This window comes from Taudactylus pleione, unplaced genomic scaffold, assembly GCF_031769625.1.
Source record: "Taudactylus pleione unplaced genomic scaffold, aTauple2 ptg003125l, whole genome shotgun sequence".
NCBI lineage: Eukaryota > Metazoa > Chordata > Amphibia > Anura > Myobatrachidae > Taudactylus > Taudactylus pleione.
This window is the reverse complement of record NW_028287484.1, coordinates 367,251-394,978: the sequence shown is the minus strand read 5'-3', so window position 1 is coordinate 394,978 and position 27,728 is coordinate 367,251. Positions and strand designations below refer to the sequence as shown.

The following is a 27,728-nucleotide window of genomic DNA, read 5'->3' as shown; positions in this document are numbered from 1 at the left end:
CTGATCCCGGGCCCTGCAGACATGAATACAGCGTACAGCTCTAATCCGGGGCCCTGCAGACATGAATACAGCGTACAGCACTGATCCCGGGCCCTGCAGACATGAATACAGCGTACAGCTCTGATCCCGGGCCTTGCAGACATGTATACAGCGTACAGCTCTGATCCCGGGCCCTGCAGACATGAATACAGCATACAGCTCTGATCCGGGGCCCTGCAGACATGAATACAGCGTACAGCTCTGATCCTGGGCCCTGCAGACATGAATACAGCGTACAGCTCTGATCCGGGGCCCTGCAGACATGAATACAGCGTACAGCTTTGATCCGGGGCCCTGCAGACATGAATACAGCGTACAGCTCTGATCCGGGGCCCTGCAGACAAGTATACAGCGTACAGCTCTGATCCGGGGCCCTGCAGACATGAATACAGCGTACAGCTCTGATCCGGGGCCCTGCAGACATGAATACAGCGTACAGCTTTGATCCGGGGCCCTGCAGACATGAATACAGCGTACAGCTCTGATCCCGGGACCTGCAGACATGTATACAGCGTACAGCTCTGATCCCGGGCCCCGCAGACATGAATACAGCGTACAGCTCTGATCCGGGGCCCTGCAGACAAGTATACAGCGTACAGCTCTGATCTGGGGCCCTGCAGACATGAATACAGCGAACAGCTCTGATCCGGGGCCCTGCAGACATGAATACAGCGTACAGCTTTGATCCGGGGCCCTGCAGACATGAATACAGCGTACAGCTCTGATCCGGGGCCCTGCAGACAAGTATACAGCGTACAGCTCTGATCCGGGGCCCTGCAGACATGAATACAGCGTACAGCTCTGATCCGGGGCCCTGCAGACATGTATACAGCGTACAGCTCTGATCCCGGGCCCTGCAGACATGTATACAGCGTACAGTTCTGATCCGGGGCCCTGCAGACATGTATACAGCGTACAGCTCTGATCCCGGGCCCTGCAGACATGAATACAGCGTACAGCTCTGCCTCGGGGCCCTGCAGACATGAATACAGCGTACAGCTCTGATCCGGGGCCCTGCAGACATGAATACAGCGTACAGCTCTGATCCGGGGCCCTGCAGACATGTATACAGCGTACAGCTCTGATCCGGGGCCCTGCAGACAAGAATACAGCGTACAGCTCTGATCTGGGGCCCTGCAGACAAGAATACAGCGTACAGCTCTGATCCGGGGCCCTGCAGACATGTATACAGCGTACAGCTCTGATCCCGGGCCCTGCAGACATGAATACAGCGTACAGCTCTGATCCGGGGCCCTGCAGACATGTATACAGCGTACAGCTCTGATCCCGGGCCCTGCAGACATGAATACAGCGTACAGCTCTGATCCGGGGCCCTGCAGACATGAATACAGCGTACAGCTCTGATCCGGGGCCCTGCAGACATGAATACAGCGTACAGCTCTGATCCCGTGACCTGCAGACATGAATACAGAGTACAGCTCTGATCCCGGGCCCTGCAGACATGAATACAGCGTACAGCTCTGATCCGGGGCCCTGCAGACATGAATACAGCGTACAGCTCTGATCCCGGGACCTGCAGACATGAATACAGCGTACAGCGCTGATCCGGGGCCCTGCAGACATGAATACAGAGTACAGCTCTGATCCCGGGCCCTGCAGACATGAATACAGCGTACAGCTCTGATCCGGGGCCCTGCAGACATGTATACAGCGTACAGCTCTGATCCGGGGCCCTGCAGACATGTATACAGCGTACAGCTCTGATCCCGGGCCCTGCAGACATGAATACAGCGTACAGCTCTGATCCGGGGCCCTGCAGACATGTATACAGCGTACAGCTCTGATCCGGGGCCCTGCAGACATGAATACAGCGTACAGCTCTGATCCGGGGCCCTGCAGACATGAATACAGCGTACAGCTCTGATCCGGGGCCCTGCAGACATGTATACAGCGTACAGCTCTGATCCCGGGCCCTGCAGACATGTATACAGCGTACAGTTCTGATCCGGGGCCCTGCAGACATGTATACAGCGTACAGCTCTGATCCCGGGCCCTGCAGACATGAATACAGCGTACAGCTCTGCCTCGGGGCCCTGCAGACATGAATACAGCGTACAGCTCTGATCCGGGGCCCTGCAGACATGAATACAGCGTACAGCTCTGATCCGGGGCCCTGCAGACATGTATACAGCGTACAGCTCTGATCCGGGGCCCTGCAGACAAGAATACAGCGTACAGCTCTGATCTGGGGCCCTGCAGACAAGAACACAGCGTACAGCTCTGATCCGGGGCCCTGCAGACATGAATACAGCGTACAGCTCTGATCCGGGGCCCTGCAGACATGTATACAGCGTACAGCTCTGATCCGGGGCCCTGCAGACATGTATACAGCGTACAGCTCTGATCCCGGGCCCTGCAGACATGAATACAGCGTACAGCTCTGATCCGGGGCCCTGCAGACATGTATACAGCGTACAGCTCTGATCCGGGGCCCTGCAGACATGAATACAGCGTACAGCTCTGATCCGGGGCCCTGCAGACATGAATACAGCGTACAGCTCTGATCCGGGGCCCTGCAGACATGTATACAGCGTACAGCTCTGATCCCGGGCCCTGCAGACATGTATACAGCGTACAGTTCTGATCCGGGGCCCTGCAGACATGTATACAGCGTACAGCTCTGATCCCGGGCCCTGCAGACATGAATACAGCGTACAGCTCTGCCTCGGGGCCCTGCAGACATGAATACAGCGTACAGCTCTGATCCGGGGCCCTGCAGACATGAATACAGCGTACAGCTCTGATCCGGGGCCCTGCAGACATGTATACAGCGTACAGCTCTGATCCGGGGCCCTGCAGACAAGAATACAGCGTACAGCTCTGATCTGGGGCCCTGCAGACAAGAACACAGCGTACAGCTCTGATCCGGGGCCCTGCAGACATGTATACAGCGTACAGCTCTGATCCCGGGCCCTGCAGACATGAATACAGCGTACAGCTCTGATCCGGGGCCCTGCAGACATGTATACAGCGTACAGCTCTGATCCCGGGCCCTGCAGACATGAATACAGCGTACAGCTCTGATCCGGGGCCCTGCAGACATGAATACAGCGTACAGCTCTGATCCGGGGCCCTGCAGACATGAATACAGCGTACAGCTCTGATCCCGTGACCTGCAGACATGAATACAGAGTACAGCTCTGATCCCGGGCCCTGCAGACATGAATACAGCGTACAGCTCTGATCCGGGGCCCTGCAGACATGAATACAGCGTACAGCTCTGATCCCGGGACCTGCAGACATGAATACAGCGTACAGCGCTGATCCGGGGCCCTGCAGACATGAATACAGAGTACAGCTCTGATCCCGGGCCCTGCAGACATGAATACAGCGTACAGCTCTGATCCGGGGCCCTGCAGACATGTATACAGCGTACAGCTCTGATCCGGGGCCCTGCAGACATGTATACAGCGTACAGCTCTGATCCCGGGCCCTGCAGACATGAATACAGCGTACAGCTCTGATCCGGGGCCCTGCAGACATGTATACAGCGTACAGCTCTGATCCGGGGCCCTGCAGACATGAATACAGCGTACAGCTCTGATCCGGGGCCCTGCAGACATGAATACAGCGTACAGCTCTGATCCGGGGCCCTGCAGACATGTATACAGCGTACAGCTCTGATCCGGGGCCCTGCAGACATGTATACAGCGTACAGCTCTGATCCGGGGCCCTGCAGATAGCTGATGCTTTTTACAGAGTAACCAAACAGCTTTATAACACGGGGCATTCATTGCCATGTGCAAATTTAACAAATAAAAGGACATAAAAATACAAAAACATAAAATATCACACAGCACAAACGTTTAAAGTGGGAATAATGAAAAGTAACACAATACTGTAGTCTTACAATCAAATGTATCCAACCGTGGAATCAGCTGCTTAACCAGTTAACAAAATAGCATAGTGACCGCTAAATAATAGCAGAATCATATGATGTACGTACATTAAGGCGATTACAGGATTATACATAAAACATTGGGACAGAGAGCTGCACAGAAGCCACATACTGCCGACAGTACCCCATGAGATTAATCCTGACATTAGGTAAATTATAACCAACAGCCAGAATCTGTCCCAGCAGAGGTATATGACCCATTCACTATACAGAGGTATATGACCCATTCACTATACAGAGGTATATGACCCATTCACTATACAGAGGTATGTGACCCGGCTGACACCATATACACGTGCACTTATACAAGCAAATCCCGTTATAGGAGACATCACCCATTCACTATACAGAGGTATATGACCCGGCTGACACCATATACACGTGCACTTATACAAGCAAATCCCATTACGAGACATGACCCATTCACTATACAGAGGTACATGACCCGGCTGACACCATATACACGTGCACTTATACAAGCAAATCCTGTTATAGGAGACATGACCCATTCACTATACAGAGGTATATGACCCGGCTGACACCATATACACGTACTACACTTATAGAAGGAAATCCTGTTACAGGAGAGATGACCAATTCACTATACAGAGGTATATGACCCGGCTGACACCATATACACCTGCACTTATACAAGCAAATCCCGTTATATGAGACATGACCCATTCACTATACAGAGGTATATGACCCGGCTGACACCATATACACGTGCACTTATACAAGCAGATCCTGTTACAGGAGACATGACCCATTCACTATACAGAGGTATATGACCCGGCTGACACCATATACACGTGCACTTATACAAGCAAATCTCGTTACAGGAGAGATGACCCATTCACTATACAGAGGTATATGACCCGGCTGACACCATATACACGTGCACTTATACAAGCAAATCCCGTTACATGAGACATGACCCATTCACTATACAGAGGTATATGACCTGGCTGACACCATATACACGTGCACTTATACAAGCAAATCCCGTTATAGGAGACATGACCCATTTACTATACAGAGGTATATGACCTGGCTGACACCATATACACGTGCACTTATACAAGCAAATCCCGTTACATGAGACATGACCCATACACTATACAGAGGTATAAGACCTGGCTGACACTATATACACGTGCACTTATACAAGCAAATCCCGTTATAGGAGACATGACCCAGTCACTATACAGAGGTATATGACCCGGCTGACACCATATACACGTGCACTTATACAAGCAAATCCCGTTACAGGAGAGATGACCCATTCACTATACAGAGGTATACGACCCGGCTGACACCATATACACGTGCACTTATACAAGCAAATCCCGTTACAGGAGAGATGACCCATTCACTATACAGAGGTATATGACCCGGCTGACACCATATACACGTGCACTTATACAAGCAAATCCCGTTATAGGAGACATCACCCATTCACTATACAGAGGTATATGACCTGGCTGACACCATATACACGTGCACTTATACAAGCAGATCCCGTTACAGGAGACATGACCCATTCACTATACAGAGGTATATGACCCGGCTGACTCCATATACACGTGCACTTATACAAGCAAATCCCGTTACAGGAGAGATGACCCACTCACTATACAGAGGTATATGACCCGGCTGACACCATATACACGTGCACTTATACAAGCAAATCCCGTTACAGGAGACATGACCCATTCACTATACAGAGGTATACGACCCGGCTGACACCATATACACATGCACTTATAAAAGCAAATCCGATTACAGGAGAGATGACCCATTCACTATACAGAGGTATATGGCCCGGCTGACACCATATACACGTGCACTTATACAAGCAAATCCCATTACAGGAGAGATGACCCATTCACTATACAGAGGTATATGACCCGGCTGACACCATATACACGTGCACTTATACAAGCAAATCCTGTTATAGGAGACATGACCCATTCACTATACAGAGGTATACGACCCGGCTGACACCATATACACGTGCACTTATACAAGCAAATCCTGTTACATGAGACATGACCCAGTCACTATACAGAGGTATATGACCCGGCTGACACAATATACACGGGCACTTATACAAGCAAATCCTGTTACATGAGACATGACCCAGTCACTATACAGAGGTATATGACCCGGCTGACACCATATACACGTGCACTTATACAAGCAAATCCCGTTACATGAGACATGACCCATTCACTATACAGAGGTATATGACCCGGCTGACACCATATACACGTGCACTTATACAAGCAAATCCCGTTACATGAGACATGACCCATTCACTATACAGAGGTACATGACCCGGCTGACACCATATACACGTGCACTTATACAAGCAAATCCTGTTATAGGAGACATGACCCATTCACTATACAGAGGTATATGACCCGGCTGACACCATATACACGTGCACTTATACAAGCAAATCCCGTTACATGAGACATGACCCATTCACTATACAGAGGTACATGACCCGGCTGACACCATATACACGTGCACTTATACAAGCAAATCCCGTTACATGAGACATGACCTATTCACTATACAGAGGTATATGACCCGGCTGACACCATATACACGTGCACTTATACAAGCAAATCCCTTTACATGAGACATGACCCATTCACTATACAGAGGTATATGACCCGGCTGACACCATATACACGTGCACTTATACAAGCAAATCCTGTTACAGGAGAGATGACCCATTCACTATACAGAGGTATATGACCCGGCTGACACCATATACACGTGCACTTATACAAGCAAATCCTGTTACATGAGACATGACCCAGTCACTATACAGAGGTATATGACCCGGCTGACACCATATACACGTGCACTTATACAAGCAAATCCCGTTACAGGAGAGATGACCCATTCACTATACAGAGGTATATGACCCGGCTGACACCATATACACGTGCACTTATACAAGCAAATCCCATTACAGGAGAGATGACCCATTCACTATACAGAGGTATATGACCCGGCTGACACCATATACACGTGCACTTATACAAGCAAATCCTGTTATAGGAGAGATGACCCATTCACTATACAGAGGTATACGACCCGGCTGACACCATATACACCTGCACTTATACAAGCAAATCCTGTTATAGGAGACATGACCCAGTCACTATACAGAGGTATATGACCTGGCTGACACCATATACACGTGCACTTATACAAGCAAATCCTGTTACGGGAGAGATGACCCATTCACTATACAGAGGTATATGACCCGGCTGACACCATATACACGTGCACTTATACAAGCAAATCCCGTTACATGAGACATGACCCATTCACTATACAGAGGTACATGACCTGGCTGACACCATATACACGTGCACTTATACAAGCAAATCCTGTTACAGGAGAGATGACCCATTCACTATACAGAGGTATATGACCTGGCTGACACCATATACACGTGCACTTATACAAGCAAATCCTGTTACATGAGACATGACCCATTCACTATACAGAGGTATATGACCCAGCTGACACCATATACACCTGCACTTATACAAGCAAATCCTGTTACATGAGACATGACCCATTTACTATACAGAGGTATATGACCCGGCTGACACCATATACACGTGCACTTATACAAGCAAATCCTGTTACATGAGACATGACCCATTTACTATACAGAGGTATATGACCCGGCTGACACCATATACACGTGCACTTATACAAGCAAATACCGTTACATGAGACATGACCCATTCACTATACAGAGGTATATGACCCAGCTGACACCATATACACCTGCACTTATACAAGCAAAACCTCTTACAGGAGAGATGACCCATTCACTATACAGAGGTATATGACCCGGCTGACACCATATACACGTGCACTTATACAAGCAAATCCCGTTACAGGAGACATGACCCATTCACTATACAGAGGTATATGACCCGGCTGACACCATATACACGTGCACTTATACAAGCAAATACCGTTACATGAGACATGACCCATTCACTATACAGAGGTATATGACCTGGCTGACACCATATACACGTGCACTTATACAAGCAAATCCCGTTATAGGAGACATGACCCATTCACTATACAGATGTATACGACCCGGCTGACACCATATACACGTGCACTTATACAAGCAAATCCTGTTACAGGAGAGATGACCCATTCACTATACAGAGGTATATGACCCGGCTGACACCATATACACGTGCACTTATACAAGCAAATCCTGTTACATGAGACATGACCCCTTCACTATACAGAGGTATATGACCTGGCTGATACCATATACACGTGCACTTATACAAGCAAATACCGTTACATGAGACATGACCCCTTCACTATACAGAGGTATATTACCCGGCTGACACCATATACACGTGCACTTATACAAGCAAATCCTGTTACAGGAGAGATGACCCATTCACTATACAGAGGTATATGACCTGGCTGACACCATATACACGTGCACTTATACAAGCAAATCCTGTTACAGGAGAGATGACCCATTCACTATACAGAGGTATATGACCTGGCTGACACCATATACACGTGCACTTATACAAGCAAATCCCGTTATAGGAGACATGACCCATTCACTATACAGAGGTATATGACCCGGCTGACACCATATACACGTGCACTTATACAAGCAAATCCCGTTACAGGAGAGATGACCCATTCACTATACAGAGGTATATGACCTGGCTGACACCATATACACGTGCACTTATACAAGCAAATCCTGTTACAGGAGACATGACCCATTCACTATACAGAGGTATATGACCCGGCTGACACCATATACACGTGCACTTATACAAGCAAATCCCATTACAGGAGAGATGACCCATTCACTATACAGAGGTATATGGCCCGGCTGACACCATATACACGTGCACTTATACAAGCAAATCCCGTTATAGGAGACATGACCCATTCACTATACAGAGGTATATGACCCGGCTGACACCATATACACGTGCACTTATACAAGCAAATCCTGTTACATGAGACATGACCCATTCACTATACAGAGGTATATGACCCGGCTGACACCATATACACATGCACTTATACAAGCAAATCCTGTTATAGGAGACATGACCCATTCACTATACAGAGGTATATGACCCGGCTGACACCATATACACGTGCACTTATACAAGCAAATCCCGTTACAGGAGAGATGACCCATTCACTATACAGAGGTATATGACCCGGCTGACACCATATACACGTGCACTTATACAAGCAAATCCCGTTACATGAGACATGACCCATTCACTATACAGAGGTATATGACCCATTCACTATACAGAGGTATATGACCCGGCTGACACCATATACACGTGCACTTAGACAGACAGCCGCAGGCGCATTCAGTGACAGTAACGGAGCCAGAACGCATCTGCTTCCAGAAACGATGTATAACGCAGGGGGATCCAGCACGTTCTTCCTCCCCCAATGTATAGATTTTTGGAGCAGATGTAAATCGTGAGGATGTAGTGAAAAGGCCGACAATGACAATATCCGAGCCATAATGTAAACAATACAGTATGCTCTGTTATACAGGTCAGTACCAATATAGGACGTCAGGGTGTAATATCAGGGATACCCAGTAATGACAGCGCCACCTACCTTCTGCGCGGCTGAGATGGCGGCGTAGTCACCCTTATCTATCAGCGTGTATTTCTGCCTGAGCCTGGCCTCCACCTCCCGCTCCTGATGGCTACAAAGAGACCCCAGTCAGCCCAGGACCACTTCACATATGAACATTAAGCATATGTAATATGTTATGTAATATGTTATGTTATATCCCAATATAAATTATTTCAGAAAAATAAATACAGAATAAAAAAATAAAAAAATCATAGTTGTTTAGATATTTCCAACTTATTTTAAGTACATTGTTTGACTTTTTTAAGCTAAATAAGAGCAATACCACTTCTGTAAAATGCTCCATTGAATAGGCAGTAAACCCCAGTGAAGGGTGTAATTCCTCCTCTCGCCTGACAGAGGCACTATGTGCTATTACCGTACGAGAATTAGTATCTGCATAAAAAAAGTCTCTCTATTATGTAATATATATATATAATTATTACTGCACTCAGTGCGGGTAGATTTTTTTTATCTCTTGTTTTGTAACCTCCCTTTATGTCCGGCTACCATGCCCAAAGGATCAGGAGGAGGAACAGATGAAGGATCAGGAGGAGTATCAAGAGGAGGATCTGGAGGAGGATCTGGAGGAGGATCAAGAGAAGGATCAAGAGGAGGATCAGGAGAAAAATCAGGAAGATGATCAGAAGTATCAGGAGAAGGATCAGGAGGAGGATCAGAAGTATCAGGAGGAGCATCGGGAGGAGGATCAGGAGAAGGATCAGGAGGAGTACCAAGAGGAGGATCAGGAGAAAAATCAGGAAGATGATCAGAAGTATCAGGAGAAGGATCAGGAAGAGGATCAGAAGTATAAGGAGGAGGATCAGGAGATGTATCAGGAGAAGGATCAGGAGGATGATCAGGAGAAGGAACAGGAGAAGGATCAGGAGGAGTATCATGGGAAGAATCAGGAGAAGGATCAGGAGAAGGATCAGGAGGAGGATCAGGAGAAGGGTCATGGGAAGAATCATAACTATCAGGAGGAGGATTAGGAGAATGATCAGAAGTATGAGGAGAAGGATCAGGAGGAAGATCAGGAGAAGGATCAGGAGAAGGATCAGGAGGAGGATCAGGAGAAGGATCAGGAGAAGGATCAGGAGGAGGATCAGGAGAAGGATCGGGAGAAGGATCAGGAGAAGGATCAGGAGGAGAATCAGGAGAAGGATCATGGAAAGAATCATAACTATCAGGAGAAGTATGAGGAGGAAGAACAGGAGGAGGATCAGGAGGAGGATCAGGAGGAGGATCAGGAGGAGAATCAGGAGAAGAATCAGGAGAAGAATCAGGAGAAGAATCAGGAGAAGGATCAGGAGAAGGATCAGGAGAAGGATCAGGAGAAGGATCAGGAGGAGTACATTTATGTCAGACTTACCATAATTTTCCTGAACTGAATAGCAGCGGCCATGAAGAACCGGCTAAGTCTCTAAGGGGCCTACTTAATATTATTTAATGTAGCCTATAGGCTGAACTTTGCAAAAGTTACTGGTAGAGGGTTCCTCCGGCAATGTCCGCCGCACATGCATTGTCAGTAGACTGCGCATCTGCAGGAGCCCTGATAGAGGAGTGAAGATACTGCTGATACGGTCTCTTCATTCCAAGCACGTCACAGTGATGGGATCCTTTCGGAGCCCCTTTACCTCGCTATGTGTTATTTGATACATACCGGCGGAATTATCTCATACTGCAAAGCGAGTTCTGGCGCTAATATCGTGAGAATGTGATCACTGATAAATGGGCCCCTAAGTGGCTTTGTCGTAGACCTGGGCCAGAGTCACTAGGAAGGTTAGGAGCTAGGGAGTATGTCTAATCCATCTCCTCTCCATCCACACGGCAGAGGAGGACTAATCCCTAGTGTCCCACTGCCATGCCAGGCCAGGAATGTCTGTAATGTCTCTAAACCGGACGTATCATGTCACCTGAAACAGTTTGCAGCTAAGTAATGACATGTACACAGGTAACACTCACCTCAGGATCAGCCTAAACTGGGAGAAGATCTCCTGAATTTGTCTGAGGTTTATGATCTGGGAAAGATAAAAGTAATAACCGGTAAATATGAAACAGCACACACACATAAACACAGCTACATACACACACACCGCTACATACATACACACAGCACAGGCACGTACAGCTACATTCATACACAGCACAGACACACACACACCTGCATACATACATACAGCACAGGCACAAACAGCTTCATACACACACACACACACACACACACAGCTACATTCATACACAACACAGGCACATACAGCTACATTCGTACACAGCACGGGCACATACAGCTACATTCATACACAGCACAGGCACATACAGCTACATTCATACACAACACGGGCACATACAGCTACATTCATACACAGCACAGGCACATACAGCTACACACACACACAGCACAGGCACGTGCAGTTACATTCATACACAGCACAGACACACACACACCTGCATACATACATACAGCACAGGCACAAACAGCTTCATACACACACACACACACACACACACACAGCTACATTCATACACAACACAGGCACATACAGCTACATTCATACACAGCACGGGCACATACAGCTACATTCATACACAGCACGGGCACATACAGCTACATTCATACACAGCACAGGCACATACAGCTACATTCATACACAACACGGGCACATACAGCTACATTCATACACAGCACAGACACACACACACCTGCATACATACATACAGCACAGGCACAAACAGCTTCACACACACACACACACACACACACACACACACACACACACACACACACACACACACACACACACACACACACACACACAGCTACATTCATACACAACACAGGCACATACAGCTACATTCATACACAGCACAGACACACACACACAGCTGCATACATACACACGGCACAGGCACATACAGCTACATTCATACACAGCACAGGCACATACAGCTACATTCATACACAGCACAGGCACATACAGCTACATTCATACACAACACGGGCACATACAGCTACATTCATACACAGCACAGACACACACACACCTGCATACATACATACAGCACAGGCACAAACAGCTTCATACACACACACACACACACACACACACACACAAACACACACACACACACACACACACAGCTACATTCATACACAACACAGGCACATACAGCTACATTCATACACAGCACGGGCACATACAGCTACATTCATACACAGCACGGGCACATACAGCTACATTCATACACAGCACAGGCACATACAGCTACATTCATACACAACAAAGGCACATACAGCTACACACACAGCACAGGCACATACAGCTACATTCATACACAGCACGGGCACATACAGCTACATTCATACACAGCACAGGCACACACACATAGCTAAATACATACACACAGCACAGGCACATACAGCTACATTCATACACAGCACGGGCACATACAGCTACATTCATACACAACACAGGCACATACAGCTACATTCATACACAGCACAGGCACATACAGCTACATTCATACACAGCACAGGCACATACAGCTACATTCATACACAGCACAGGCACATACAGCTACATTCATACACAGCACAGGCACACACATAGCTAAATACATACACACAGCACAGGCACATACAGCTACATTCATACACAGCACGGGCACATACAGCTACATTCATACACAACACAGGCACAAACAGCTACATTCATACATAGCACGGGCACATACAGCTACATTCATACACAGCACGGGCACATACAGCTACATTCATACACAGCACAGGCACATACAGCTACATTCATACACAACACAGGCACATACAGCTACATTCATACACAGCACAGGCACATACAGCTACATTCATACACAGCACAGGCACATACAGCTACATTCATACACAGCACAGGCACATACAGCTACATTCATACACAGCACGGGCACATACAGCTACATTCATACACAGCACAGGCACATACAGCTACATTCATACACAGCACGGACACACACACACCTGCATACATACATACAGCACAGGCACAAACAGCTTCATACACACACACACACACACACACACACACACACACACACACAGCTACATTCATACACAACACAGGCACATACAGCTACATTCATACACAGCACGGGCACATACAGCTACATTCATACACAGCACGGGCACATACAGCTACATTCATACACAGCACAGGCACATACAGCTACATTCATACACAACACGGGCACATACAGCTACATTCATACACAGCACAGACACACACACACCTGCATACATACATACAGCACAGGCACAAACAGCTTCATACACACACACACACACACACACACACACACACACACACACACACACACACACACACACACACACAGCTACATTCATACACAACACAGGCACATACAGCTACATTCATACACAGCACAGACACACACACACAGCTGCATACATACACACAGCACAGGCACATACAGCTACATTCATACACAGCACAGGCACATACAGCTACATTCATACACAGCACAGGCACATACAGCTACATTCATAAACAACACGGGCACATACAGCTACATTCATACACAGCACAGACACACACACACCTGCATACATACATACAGCACAGGCACAAACAGCTTCATACACACACACACACACACACACACACACACACACACACACACACACACACACACACACACACACACACACACACACAGCTACATTCATACACAACACAGGCACATACAGCTACATTCATACACAGCACGGGCACATACAGCTACATTCATACACAGCACGGGCACATACAGCTACATTCATACACAGCACAGGCACATACAGCTACATTCATACACAACACAGGCACATACAGCTACACACACAGCACAGGCACATACAGCTACATTCATACACAGCACGGGCACATACAGCTACATTCATACACAGCACAGGCACACACACATAGCTAAATACATACACACAGCACAGGCACATACAGCTACATTCATACACAGCACGGGCACATACAGCTACATTCATACACAACACAGGCACATACAGCTACATTCATACACAGCACAGGCACATACAGCTACATTCATACACAGCACAGGCACATACAGCTACATTCATACACAGCACAGGCACATACAGCTACATTCATACACAGCACAGGCACACACACATAGCTAAATACATACACACAGCACAGGCACATACAGCTACATTCATACACAGCACGGGCACATACAGCTACATTCATACACAACACAGGCACATACAGCTACATTCATACATAGCACGGGCACATACAGCTACATTCATACACAGCACGGGCACATACAGCTACATTCATACACAGCACAGGCACATACAGCTACATTCATACACAACACAGGCACATACAGCTACATTCATACACAGCACAGGCACATACAGCTACATTCATACACAGCACAGGCACATACAGCTACATTCATACACAGCACAGGCACATACAGCTACATTCATACACAGCACGGGCACATACAGCTACATTCATACACAGCACAGGCACATACAGCTACATTCATACACAGCACGGGCACATACAGCTACATTCATACACACAGCACAGGCACATACAGCTACATTCATACACAGCACAGGAACATACAGCTACATTCATACACAGCACGGGCACATACAGCTACATTCATACACAACACAGGCACATACAGCTAAATTCATACACAGCACAGACACACACACACAGCTGCATACATACACACAGCACGGGCACATACAGCTACATTCATACACAGCACAGGCACATACAGCTACATTCATACACAGCACGGGCACATACAGCTACATTCATACACAGCACGGGCACATACAGCTACATTCATACACAGCACAGGCACATACAGCTACATTCATATACAGCACGGGCACATACAGCTACATTCATACACAGCACAGGCACATACAGCTACATTCATACACAGCACGGGCACATACAGCTACATTCATACACAGCACGGGCACATACAGCTACATTCATACACAACACAGGCACATACAGCTACATTCATACACAGCACAGACACACACACACAGCTGCATACATACACACAGCACAGGCACATACAGCTACACACACAGCACAGGCACATACAGCTACATTCATACACAGCACGGGCACATACAGCTACATTCATACACAGCACAGGCACATACAGCTACATTCATACACAGCACGGGCACATACAGCTACATTCATACACAGCACGGGCACATACAGCTACATTCATACACAGCACAGGCACATACAGCTACATTCATACACAGCACAGGCACATACAGCTACATTCATACACAGCACAGGCACATACAAATAGCTACATACATACACACAGCACAGGCACATACAGCTACATTCATACACAGCACAGGCACACACACCTACACACAGCTGCATGCATACATACAGCACAGGCACATGCAGCTTCATACACACACACAGCTACATACACACGCACACAGCACAACACAGACACATACAGCTACATACACACACACACACAGCTACATACATACATACACACAGCACAGGCACATACAGCTACACACACACAGCACAGGCACATACAGCTACATTCATACACAGCACGGGCACATACAGCTACATTCATACACAGCACGGGCACATACAGCTACATTCATACACAGCACAGGCACATACAGCTACATTCATACACAGCACGGGCACATACAGCTACATTCATACACAGCACGGGCACATACAGCTACATTCATACACAGCACGGGCACATACAGCTACATTCATACACAGCACGGGCACATACAGCTACATTCATACACAGCACGGGCACATACAGCTACATTCATACACAGCACGGGCACATACAGCTACATTCATACACAGCACGGGCACATACAGCTAAATTCATACACAGCACAGGCACATACAGCTACATTCATACACAGCACGGGCACATACACATAGCTACATACATACACACAGCACAGGCACATACAGCTACATTCATACACAGCACAGGCACACACACCTACACACAGCTGCATGCATACATACAGCACAGGCACATACAGCTTCATACACACACACAGCTACATACACACGCACACAGCACAACACAGGCACATACAGCTACATACACAAACACACACTGCTACATACATACATACACACAGCACAGGCACATACAGCTACACACACACAGCACAGGCACATACAGCTACATTCATACACAGCACAGGCACATACAGCGACATTCACACACAGCACGGGCACATACAGCTACATTCATACACAGCATGGGCACATACAGCTACATTCATACACAGCATGGGCACATACAGCTACATTCATACACAGCACGGGCACATACAGCTACATTCATACACAGCACAGGCACATACAGCTACATTCATACACAGCACGGGCACATACAGCTACATTCATACACACAGCACGGGCACATACAGCTACATTCATACACACAGCACAGGCACATACAGCTACATTCATACATAGCACGGGCACATACAGCTACATTCATACACAGCACGGGCACATACAGCTACATTCATACACAGCACAGGCACACACAGCTACATTCATACACAGCACAGGCACACACACATAGCTAAATACATACACACAGCACAGGCACATACAGCTACATTCATACACGGCACAGGCACATACAGTTACATTCATACACAGCACAGGCACACACACATACACACAGCTGCATGCATACATACAGCACAGGCACATACAGCTTCATACACACACACAGCTACATACACACGCACACAGCACAACACAGGCACATACAGCTACATAGAGCTACACACACCGCTACATACATACATACACACAGCACAGGCACATACAGCTACACACACACAGCACAGGCACATACAGCTACATTCATACACAGCACAGGCACATACAGCTACATTCATACACAGCACAGGCACATACATCTACATTCATACACAGCACAGGCACATACAGCTACATTCATACACAGCACGGGCACAAACAGCTACATTCATACACAGCACGGGCACATACAGCTACATTCATACACAGCACGGGCACATACAGCTACATTCATACACAGCACAGGCACATACAGCTACATTCATACACAGCACAGGCACATACAGCTACATTCATACACAACACGGGCACATACAGCTACATTGATACACAGCACAGACACACACACACCTGCATACATACATACAGCACAGGCACAAACAGCTTCATACACACACACACACACACACACACACACAAACACACACACACACACACACACAGCTACATTCATACACAACACAGGCACATACAGCTACATTCATACACAGCACGGGCACATACAGCTACATTCATACACAGCACGGGCACATACAGCTACATTCATACACAGCACAGGCACATACAGCTACATTCATACACAACACAGGCACATACAGCTACACACACAGCACAGGCACATACAGCTACATTCATACACAGCACGGGCACATACAGCTACATTCATACACAGCACAGGCACACACACATAGCTAAATACATACACTCAGCACAGGCACATACAGCTACATTCATACACAGCACGGGCACATACAGCTACATTCATACACAACACAGGCACATACAGCTACATTCATACACAGCACAGGCACATACAGCTACATTCATACACAGCACAGGCACATACAGCTACATTCATACACAGCACAGGCACATACAGCTACATTCATACACAGCACAGGCACACACACATAGCTAAATACATACACACAGCACAGGCACATACAGCTACATTCATACACAGCACGGGCACATACAGCTACATTCATACACAACACAGGCACAAACAGCTACATTCATACATAGCACGGGCACATACAGCTACATTCATACACAGCACGGGCACATACAGCTACATTCATACACAGCACAGGCACATACAGCTACATTCATACACAACACAGGCACATACAGCTACATTCATACACAGCACAGGCACATACAGCTACATTCATACACAGCACAGGCACATACAGCTACATTCATACACAGCACAGGCACATACAGCTACATTCATACACAGCACGGGCACATACAGCTACATTCATACACAGCACAGGCACATACAGCTACATTCATACACAGCACGGACACACACACACCTGCATACATACATACAGCACAGGCACAAACAGCTTCATACACACACACACACACACACACACACACACACACACACACACAGCTACATTCATACACAACACAGGCACATACAGCTACATTCATACACAGCACGGGCACATACAGCTACATTCATACACAGCACGGGCACATACAGCTACATTCATACACAGCACAGGCACATACAGCTACATTCATACACAACACGGGCACATACAGCTACATTCATACACAGCACAGACACACACACACCTGCATACATACATACAGCACAGGCACAAACAGCTTCATACACACACACACACACACACACACACACACACACACACACACACACAGCTACATTCATACACAACACAGGCACATACAGCTACATTCATACACAGCACAGACACACACACACAGCTGCATACATACACACAGCACAGGCACATACAGCTACATTCATACACAGCACAGGCACATACAGCTACATTCATACACAGCACAGGCACATACAGCTACATTCATACACAACACGGGCACATACAGCTACATTCATACACAGCACAGACACACACACACACCTGCATACATACATACATACAGCACAGGCACAAACAGCTTCATACACACACACACACACACACACACAGCTACATTCATACACAACACAGGCACATACAGCTACATTCATACACAGCACGGGCACATACAGCTACATTCATACACAGCACGGGCACATACAGCTACATTCATACACAGCACAGGCACATACAGCTACATTCATACACAACACAGGCACATACAGCTACACACACAGCACAGGCACATACAGCTACATTCATACACAGCACGGGCACATACAGCTACATTCATACACAGCACAGGCACACACACATAGCTAAATACATACACACAGCACAGGCACATACAGCTACATTCATACACAGCACGGGCACATACAGCTACATTCATACACAACACAGGCACATACAGCTACATTCATACACAGCACAGGCACATACAGCTACATTCATACACAGCACAGGCACATACAGCTACATTCATACACAGCACAGGCACATACAGCTACATTCATACACAGCACGGGCACATACAGCTACATTCATACACACAGCACAGGCACATACAGCTACATTCATACACAGCACGGGCACATACAGCTACATTCATACACAGCACGGGCACATACAGCTACATTCATACACAACACAGGCACATACAGCTAAATTCATACACAGCACAGACACACACACACAGCTGCATACATACACACAGCACGGGCACATACAGCTACATTCATACACAGCACAGGCACATACAGCTACATTCATACACAGCACGGGCACATACAGCTACATTCATACACAGCACGGGCACATACAGCTACATTCATACACAGCACAGGCACATACAGCTACATTCATATACAGCACGGGCACATACAGCTACATTCATACACAGCACAGGCACATACAGCTACATTCATACACAGCACGGGCACATACAGCTACATTCATACACAGCACGGGCACATACAGCTACATTCATACACAACACAGGCACATACAGCTACATTCATACACAGCACGGGCACATACAGCTACATTCATACACAGCACAGGCACATACAGCTACATTCATACACAGCACGGGCACATACAGCTACATTCATACACAGCACGGGCACATACAGCTACATTCATACACAGCACAGGCACATACAGCTACATTCATACACAGCACAGGCACATACAGCTACATTCATACACAGCACAGGCACATACAAATAGCTACATACATACACACAGCACAGGCACAGCTACATTCATACACAGCACGGGCACATACAGCTACATTCATACACAACACAGGCACATACAGCTACATTCATACATAGCACGGGCACATACAGCTACATTCATACACAGCACGGGCACATACAGCTACATTCATACACAGCACAGGCACATACAGCTACATTCATACACAACACAGGCACATACAGCTACATTCATACACAGCACAGGCACATACAGCTACATTCATACACAGCACAGGCACATACAGCTACATTCATACACAGCACAGGCACATACAGCTACATTCATACACAGCACGGGCACATACAGCTACATTCATACACAGCACGGGCACATACAGCTACATTCATACACAGCACGGGCACATACAGCTACATTCATACACACAGCACAGGCACATACAGCTACATTCATACACAGCACAGGAACATACAGCTACATTCATACACAGCACGGGCACATACAGCTACATTCATACACAACACAGGCACATACAGCTAAATTCATACACAGCACAGACACACACACACAGCTGCATACATACACACACACACACACACACACACACACACACACACACAGCTACATTCATACACAGCACAGACACACACACACACCTGCATACATACATACAGCACAGGCACAAACAGCTTCATACACACACACACACACACACACACACACACACACACACACACACACAGCTACATTCATACACAACACAGGCACATACAGCTACATTCATACACAGCACGGGCACATACAGCTACATTCATACACAGCACGGGCACATACAGCTACATTCATACACAGCACAGGCACATACAGCTACATTCATACACAACACAGGCACATACAGCTACACACACAGCACAGGCACATACAGCTACATTCATACACAGCACGGGCACATACAGCTACATTCATACACAGCACAGGCACACACACATAGCTAAATACATACACACAGCACAGGCACATACAGCTACATTCATACACAGCACGGGCACATACAGCTACATTCATACACAACACAGGCACATACAGCTACATTCATACACAGCACAGACACACACACACAGCTGCATACATACACACAGCACAGGCACATACAGCTACATTCATACACAGCACAGGCACATACAGCTACATTCATACACAGCACAGGCACATACAGCTACATTCATACACAACACGGGCACATACAGCTACATTCATACACAGCACAGACACACACACACACCTGCATACATACATACAGCACAGGCACAAACAGCTTCATACACACACACACACACACACACACACACACACACACACACACACACACAGCTACATTCATACACAACACAGGCACATACAGCTACATTCATACACAGCACGGGCACATACAGCTACATTCATACACAGCACGGGCACATACAGCTACATTCATACACAGCACAGGCACATACAGCTACATTCATACACAACACAGGCACATACAGCTACACACACAGCACAGGCACATACAGCTACATTCATACACAGCACGGGCACATACAGCTACATTCATACACAGCACAGGCACACACACATAGCTAAATACATACACACAGCACAGGCACATACAGCTACATTCATACACAGCACGGGCACATACAGCTACATTCATACACAACACAGGCACATACAGCTACATTCATACACAGCACAGGCACATACAGCTACATTCATACACAGCACAGGCACATACAGCTACATTCATACACAGCACAGGCACATACAGCTACATTCATACACAGCACAGGCACACACACATAGCTAAATACATACACACAGCACAGGCACATACAGCTACATTCATACACAGCACGGGCACATACAGCTACATTCATACACAACACAGGCACATACAGCTACATTCATACATAGCACGGGCACATACAGCTACATTCATACACAGCACGGGCACATACAGCTACATTCATACACAGCACAGGCACATACAGCTACATTCATACACAACACAGGCACATACAGCTACATTCATACACAGCACAGGCACATACAGCTACATTCATACACAGCACAGGCACATACAGCTACATTCATACACAGCACAGGCACATACAGCTACATTCATACACAGCACGGGCACATACAGCTACATTCATACACAGCACGGGCACATACAGCTACATTCATACACAGCACGGGCACATACAGCTACATTCATACACACAGCACAGGCACATACAGCTACATTCATACACAGCACAGGAACATACAGCTACATTCATACACAGCACGGGCACATACAGCTACATTCATACACAACACAGGCACATACAGCTAAATTCATACACAGCACAGACACACACACACAGCTGCATACATACACACACACACACACACACACACACACACACACACAGCTACATTCATACACAGCACAGACACACACACACACCTGCATACATACATACAGCACAGGCACAAACAGCTTCATACACACACACACACACACACACACACACACACACACACACACACACACACAGCTACATTCATACACAACACAGGCACATACAGCTACATTCATACACAGCACGGGCACATACAGCTACATTCATACACAGCACGGGCACATACAGCTACATTCATACACAGCACAGGCACATACAGCTACATTCATACACAACACAGGCACATACAGCTACACACACAGCACAGGCACATACAGCTACATTCATACACAGCACGGGCACATACAGCTACATTCATACACAGCACAGGCACACACACATAGCTAAATACATACACACAGCACAGGCACATACAGCTACATTCATACACAGCACGGGCACATACAGCTACATTCATACACAACACAGGCACATACAGCTACATTCATACACAGCACAGACACACACACACAGCTGCATACATACACACAGCACAGGCACATACAGCTACATTCATACACAGCACAGGCACATACAGCTACATTCATACACAGCACAGGCACATACAGCTACATTCATACACAACACGGGCACATACAGCTACATTCATACACAGCACAGACACACACACACACCTGCATACATACATACAGCACAGGCACAAACAGCTTCATACACACACACACACACACACACACACACACACACACACACACACACACACACACACAGCTACATTCATACACAACACAGGCACATACAGCTACATTCATACACAGCACGGGCACATACAGCTACATTCATACACAGCACGGGCACATACAGCTACATTCATACACAGCACAGGCACATACAGCTACATTCATACACAACACAGGCACATACAGCTACACACACAGCACAGGCACATACAGCTACATTCATACACAGCACGGGCACATACAGCTACATTCATACACAGCACAGGCACACACACATAGCTAAATACATACACACAGCACAGGCACATACAGCTACATTCATACACAGCACGGGCACATACAGCTACATTCATACACAACACAGGCACATACAGCTACATTCATACACAGCACAGGCACATACAGCTACATTCATACACAGCACAGGCACATACAGCTACATTCATACACAGCACAGGCACATACAGCTACATTCATACACAGCACAGGCACACACACATAGCTAAATACATACACACAGCACAGGCACATACAGCTACATTCATACACAGCACGGGCACATACAGCTACATTCATACACAACACAGGCACATACAGCTACATTCATACATAGCACGGGCACATACAGCTACATTCATACACAGCACGGGCACATACAGCTACATTCATACACAGCACAGGCACATACAGCTACATTCATACACAACACAGGCACATACAGCTACATTCATACACAGCACAGGCACATACAGCTACATTCATACACAGCACAGGCACATACAGCTACATTCATACACAGCACAGGCACATACAGCTACATTCATACACAGCACGGGCACATACAGCTACATTCATACACAGCACGGGCACATACAGCTACATTCATACACAGCACGGGCACATACAGCTACATTCATACACACAGCACAGGCACATACAGCTACATTCATACACAGCACAGGAACATACAGCTACATTCAAACACAGCACGGGCACATACAGCTACATTCATACACAACACAGGCACATACAGCTAAATTCATACACAGCACAGACACACACACACAGCTGCATACATACACACACACACACACACACACACACACACACACACACACACAGCTACATTCATACACAACACAGGCACATACAGCTACATTCATACACAGCACGGGCACATACAGCTACATTCATACACAGCACGGGCACATACAGCTACATTCATACACAGCACAGGCACATACAGCTACATTCATACACAACACAGGCACATACAGCTACACACACAGCACAGGCACATACAGCTACATTCATACACAGCACGGGCACATACAGCTACATTCATACACAGCACAGGCACACACACATAGCTAAATACATACACACAGCACAGGCACATACAGCTACATTCATACACAGCACGGGCACATACAGCTACATTCATACACAACACAGGCACATACAGCTACATTCATACACAGCACAGGCACATACAGCTACATTCATACACAGCACAGGCACATACAGCTACATTCATACACAGCACAGGCACATACAGCTACATTCATACACAGCACAGGCACACACACATAGCTAAATACATACACACAGCACAGGCACATACAGCTACATTCATACACAGCACGGGCACATACAGCTACATTCATACACAACACAGGCACATACAGCTACATTCATACATAGCACGGGCACATACAGCTACATTCATACACAGCACGGGCACATACAGCTACATTCATACACAGCACAGGCACATACAGCTACATTCATACACAACACAGGCACATACAGCTACATTCATACACAGCACAGGCACATACAGCTACATTCATACACAGCACAGGCACATACAGCTACATTCATACACAGCACAGGCACATACAGCTACATTCATACACAGCACGGGCACATACAGCTACATTCATACACAGCACGGGCACATACAGCTACATTCATACACAGCACGGGCACATACAGCTACATTCATACACACAGCACAGGCACATACAGCTACATTCATACACAGCACAGGAACATACAGCTACATTCATACACAGCACGGGCACATACAGCTACATTCATACACAACACAGGCACATACAGCTAAATTCATACACAGCACAGACACACACACACAGCTGCATACATACACACAGCACGGGCACATACAGCTACATTCATACACAGCACAGGCACATACAGCTACATTCATACACAGCACGGGCACATACAGCTACATTCATACACAGCACGGGCACATACAGCTACATTCATACACAGCACAGGCACATACAGCTACATTCATATACAGCACGGGCACATACAGCTACATTCATACACAGCACAGGCACATACAGCTACATTCATACACAGCACGGGCACATACAGCTACATTCATACACAGCACGGGCACATACAGCTACATTCATACACAACACAGGCACATACAGCTACATTCATACACAGCACAGACACACACACACAGCTGCATACATACACACAGCACAGGCACATACAGCTACACACACAGCACAGGCACATACAGCTACATTCATACACAGCACGGGCACATACAGCTACATTCATACACAGCACAGGCACATACAGCTACATTCATACACAGCACGGGCACATACAGCTACATTCATACACAGCACGGGCACATACAGCTACATTCATACACAGCACAGGCACATACAGCTACATTCATACACAGCACAGGCACATACAGCTACATTCATACACAGCACAGGCACATACAAATAGCTACATACATACACACAGCACAGGCACATACAGCTACATTCATACACAGCACAGGCACACACACCTACACACAGCTGCATGCATACATACAGCACAGGCACATGCAGCTTCATACACACACACAGCTACATACACACGCACACAGCACAACACAGACACATACAGCTACATACACACACACACACAGCTACATACATACATACACACAGCACAGGCACATACAGCTACACACACACAGCACAGGCACATACAGCTACATTCATACACAGCACGGGCACATACAGCTACATTCATACACAGCACAGGCACATACAGCTACATTCATACACAGCACGGGCACATACAGCTACATTCATACACAGCACGGGCACATACAGCTACATTCATACACAGCACGGGCACATACAGCTACATTCATACACAGCACGGGCACATACAGCTACATTCATACACAGCACGGGCACATACAGCTACATTCATACACAGCACGGGCACATACAGCTACATTCATACACAGCACGGGCACATACAGCTAAATTCATACACAGCACAGGCACATACAGCTACATTCATACACAGCACGGGCACATACACATAGCTACATACATACACACAGCACAGGCACATACAGCTACATTCATACACAGCACAGGCACACACACCTACACACAGCTGCATGCATACATACAGCACAGGCACATACAGCTTCATACACACACACAGCTACATACACACGCACACAGCACAACACAGGCACATACAGCTACATACACAAACACACACTGCTACATACATACATACACACAGCACAGGCACATACAGCTACACACACAGCACAGGCACATACAGCTACATTCATACACAGCACAGGCACATACAGCGACATTCACACACAGCACGGGCACATACAGCTACATTCATACACAGCATGGGCACATACAGCTACATTCATACACAGCACGGGCACATACAGCTACATTCATACACAGCACAGGCACATACAGCTACATTCATACACAGCACGGGCA

At 46.9% G+C, this 27,728-nt stretch overlaps 1 protein-coding gene across 1 annotated transcript in view; it reads right to left on the bottom strand.

Moving 5' to 3' along the window:
• KIF9 (kinesin family member 9) overlaps positions 1–27,728 on the bottom strand; it is a gene marked incomplete at its 3' end in the record, with an annotated part of 97,271 nt that overhangs the window by 20,107 nt on the left and 49,436 nt on the right. Inside the window, exons 13-14 of the mRNA XM_088466418.1 lie at positions 11,627–11,682; positions 9,644–9,734 (exon numbers count right to left, since the gene is read on the bottom strand). Of these exons, the coding sequence (XP_088322544.1) occupies positions 9,644–9,734; positions 11,627–11,682 (147 nt within the window). The remainder of the gene's footprint in view (positions 1–9,643; positions 9,735–11,626; positions 11,683–27,728) is intronic.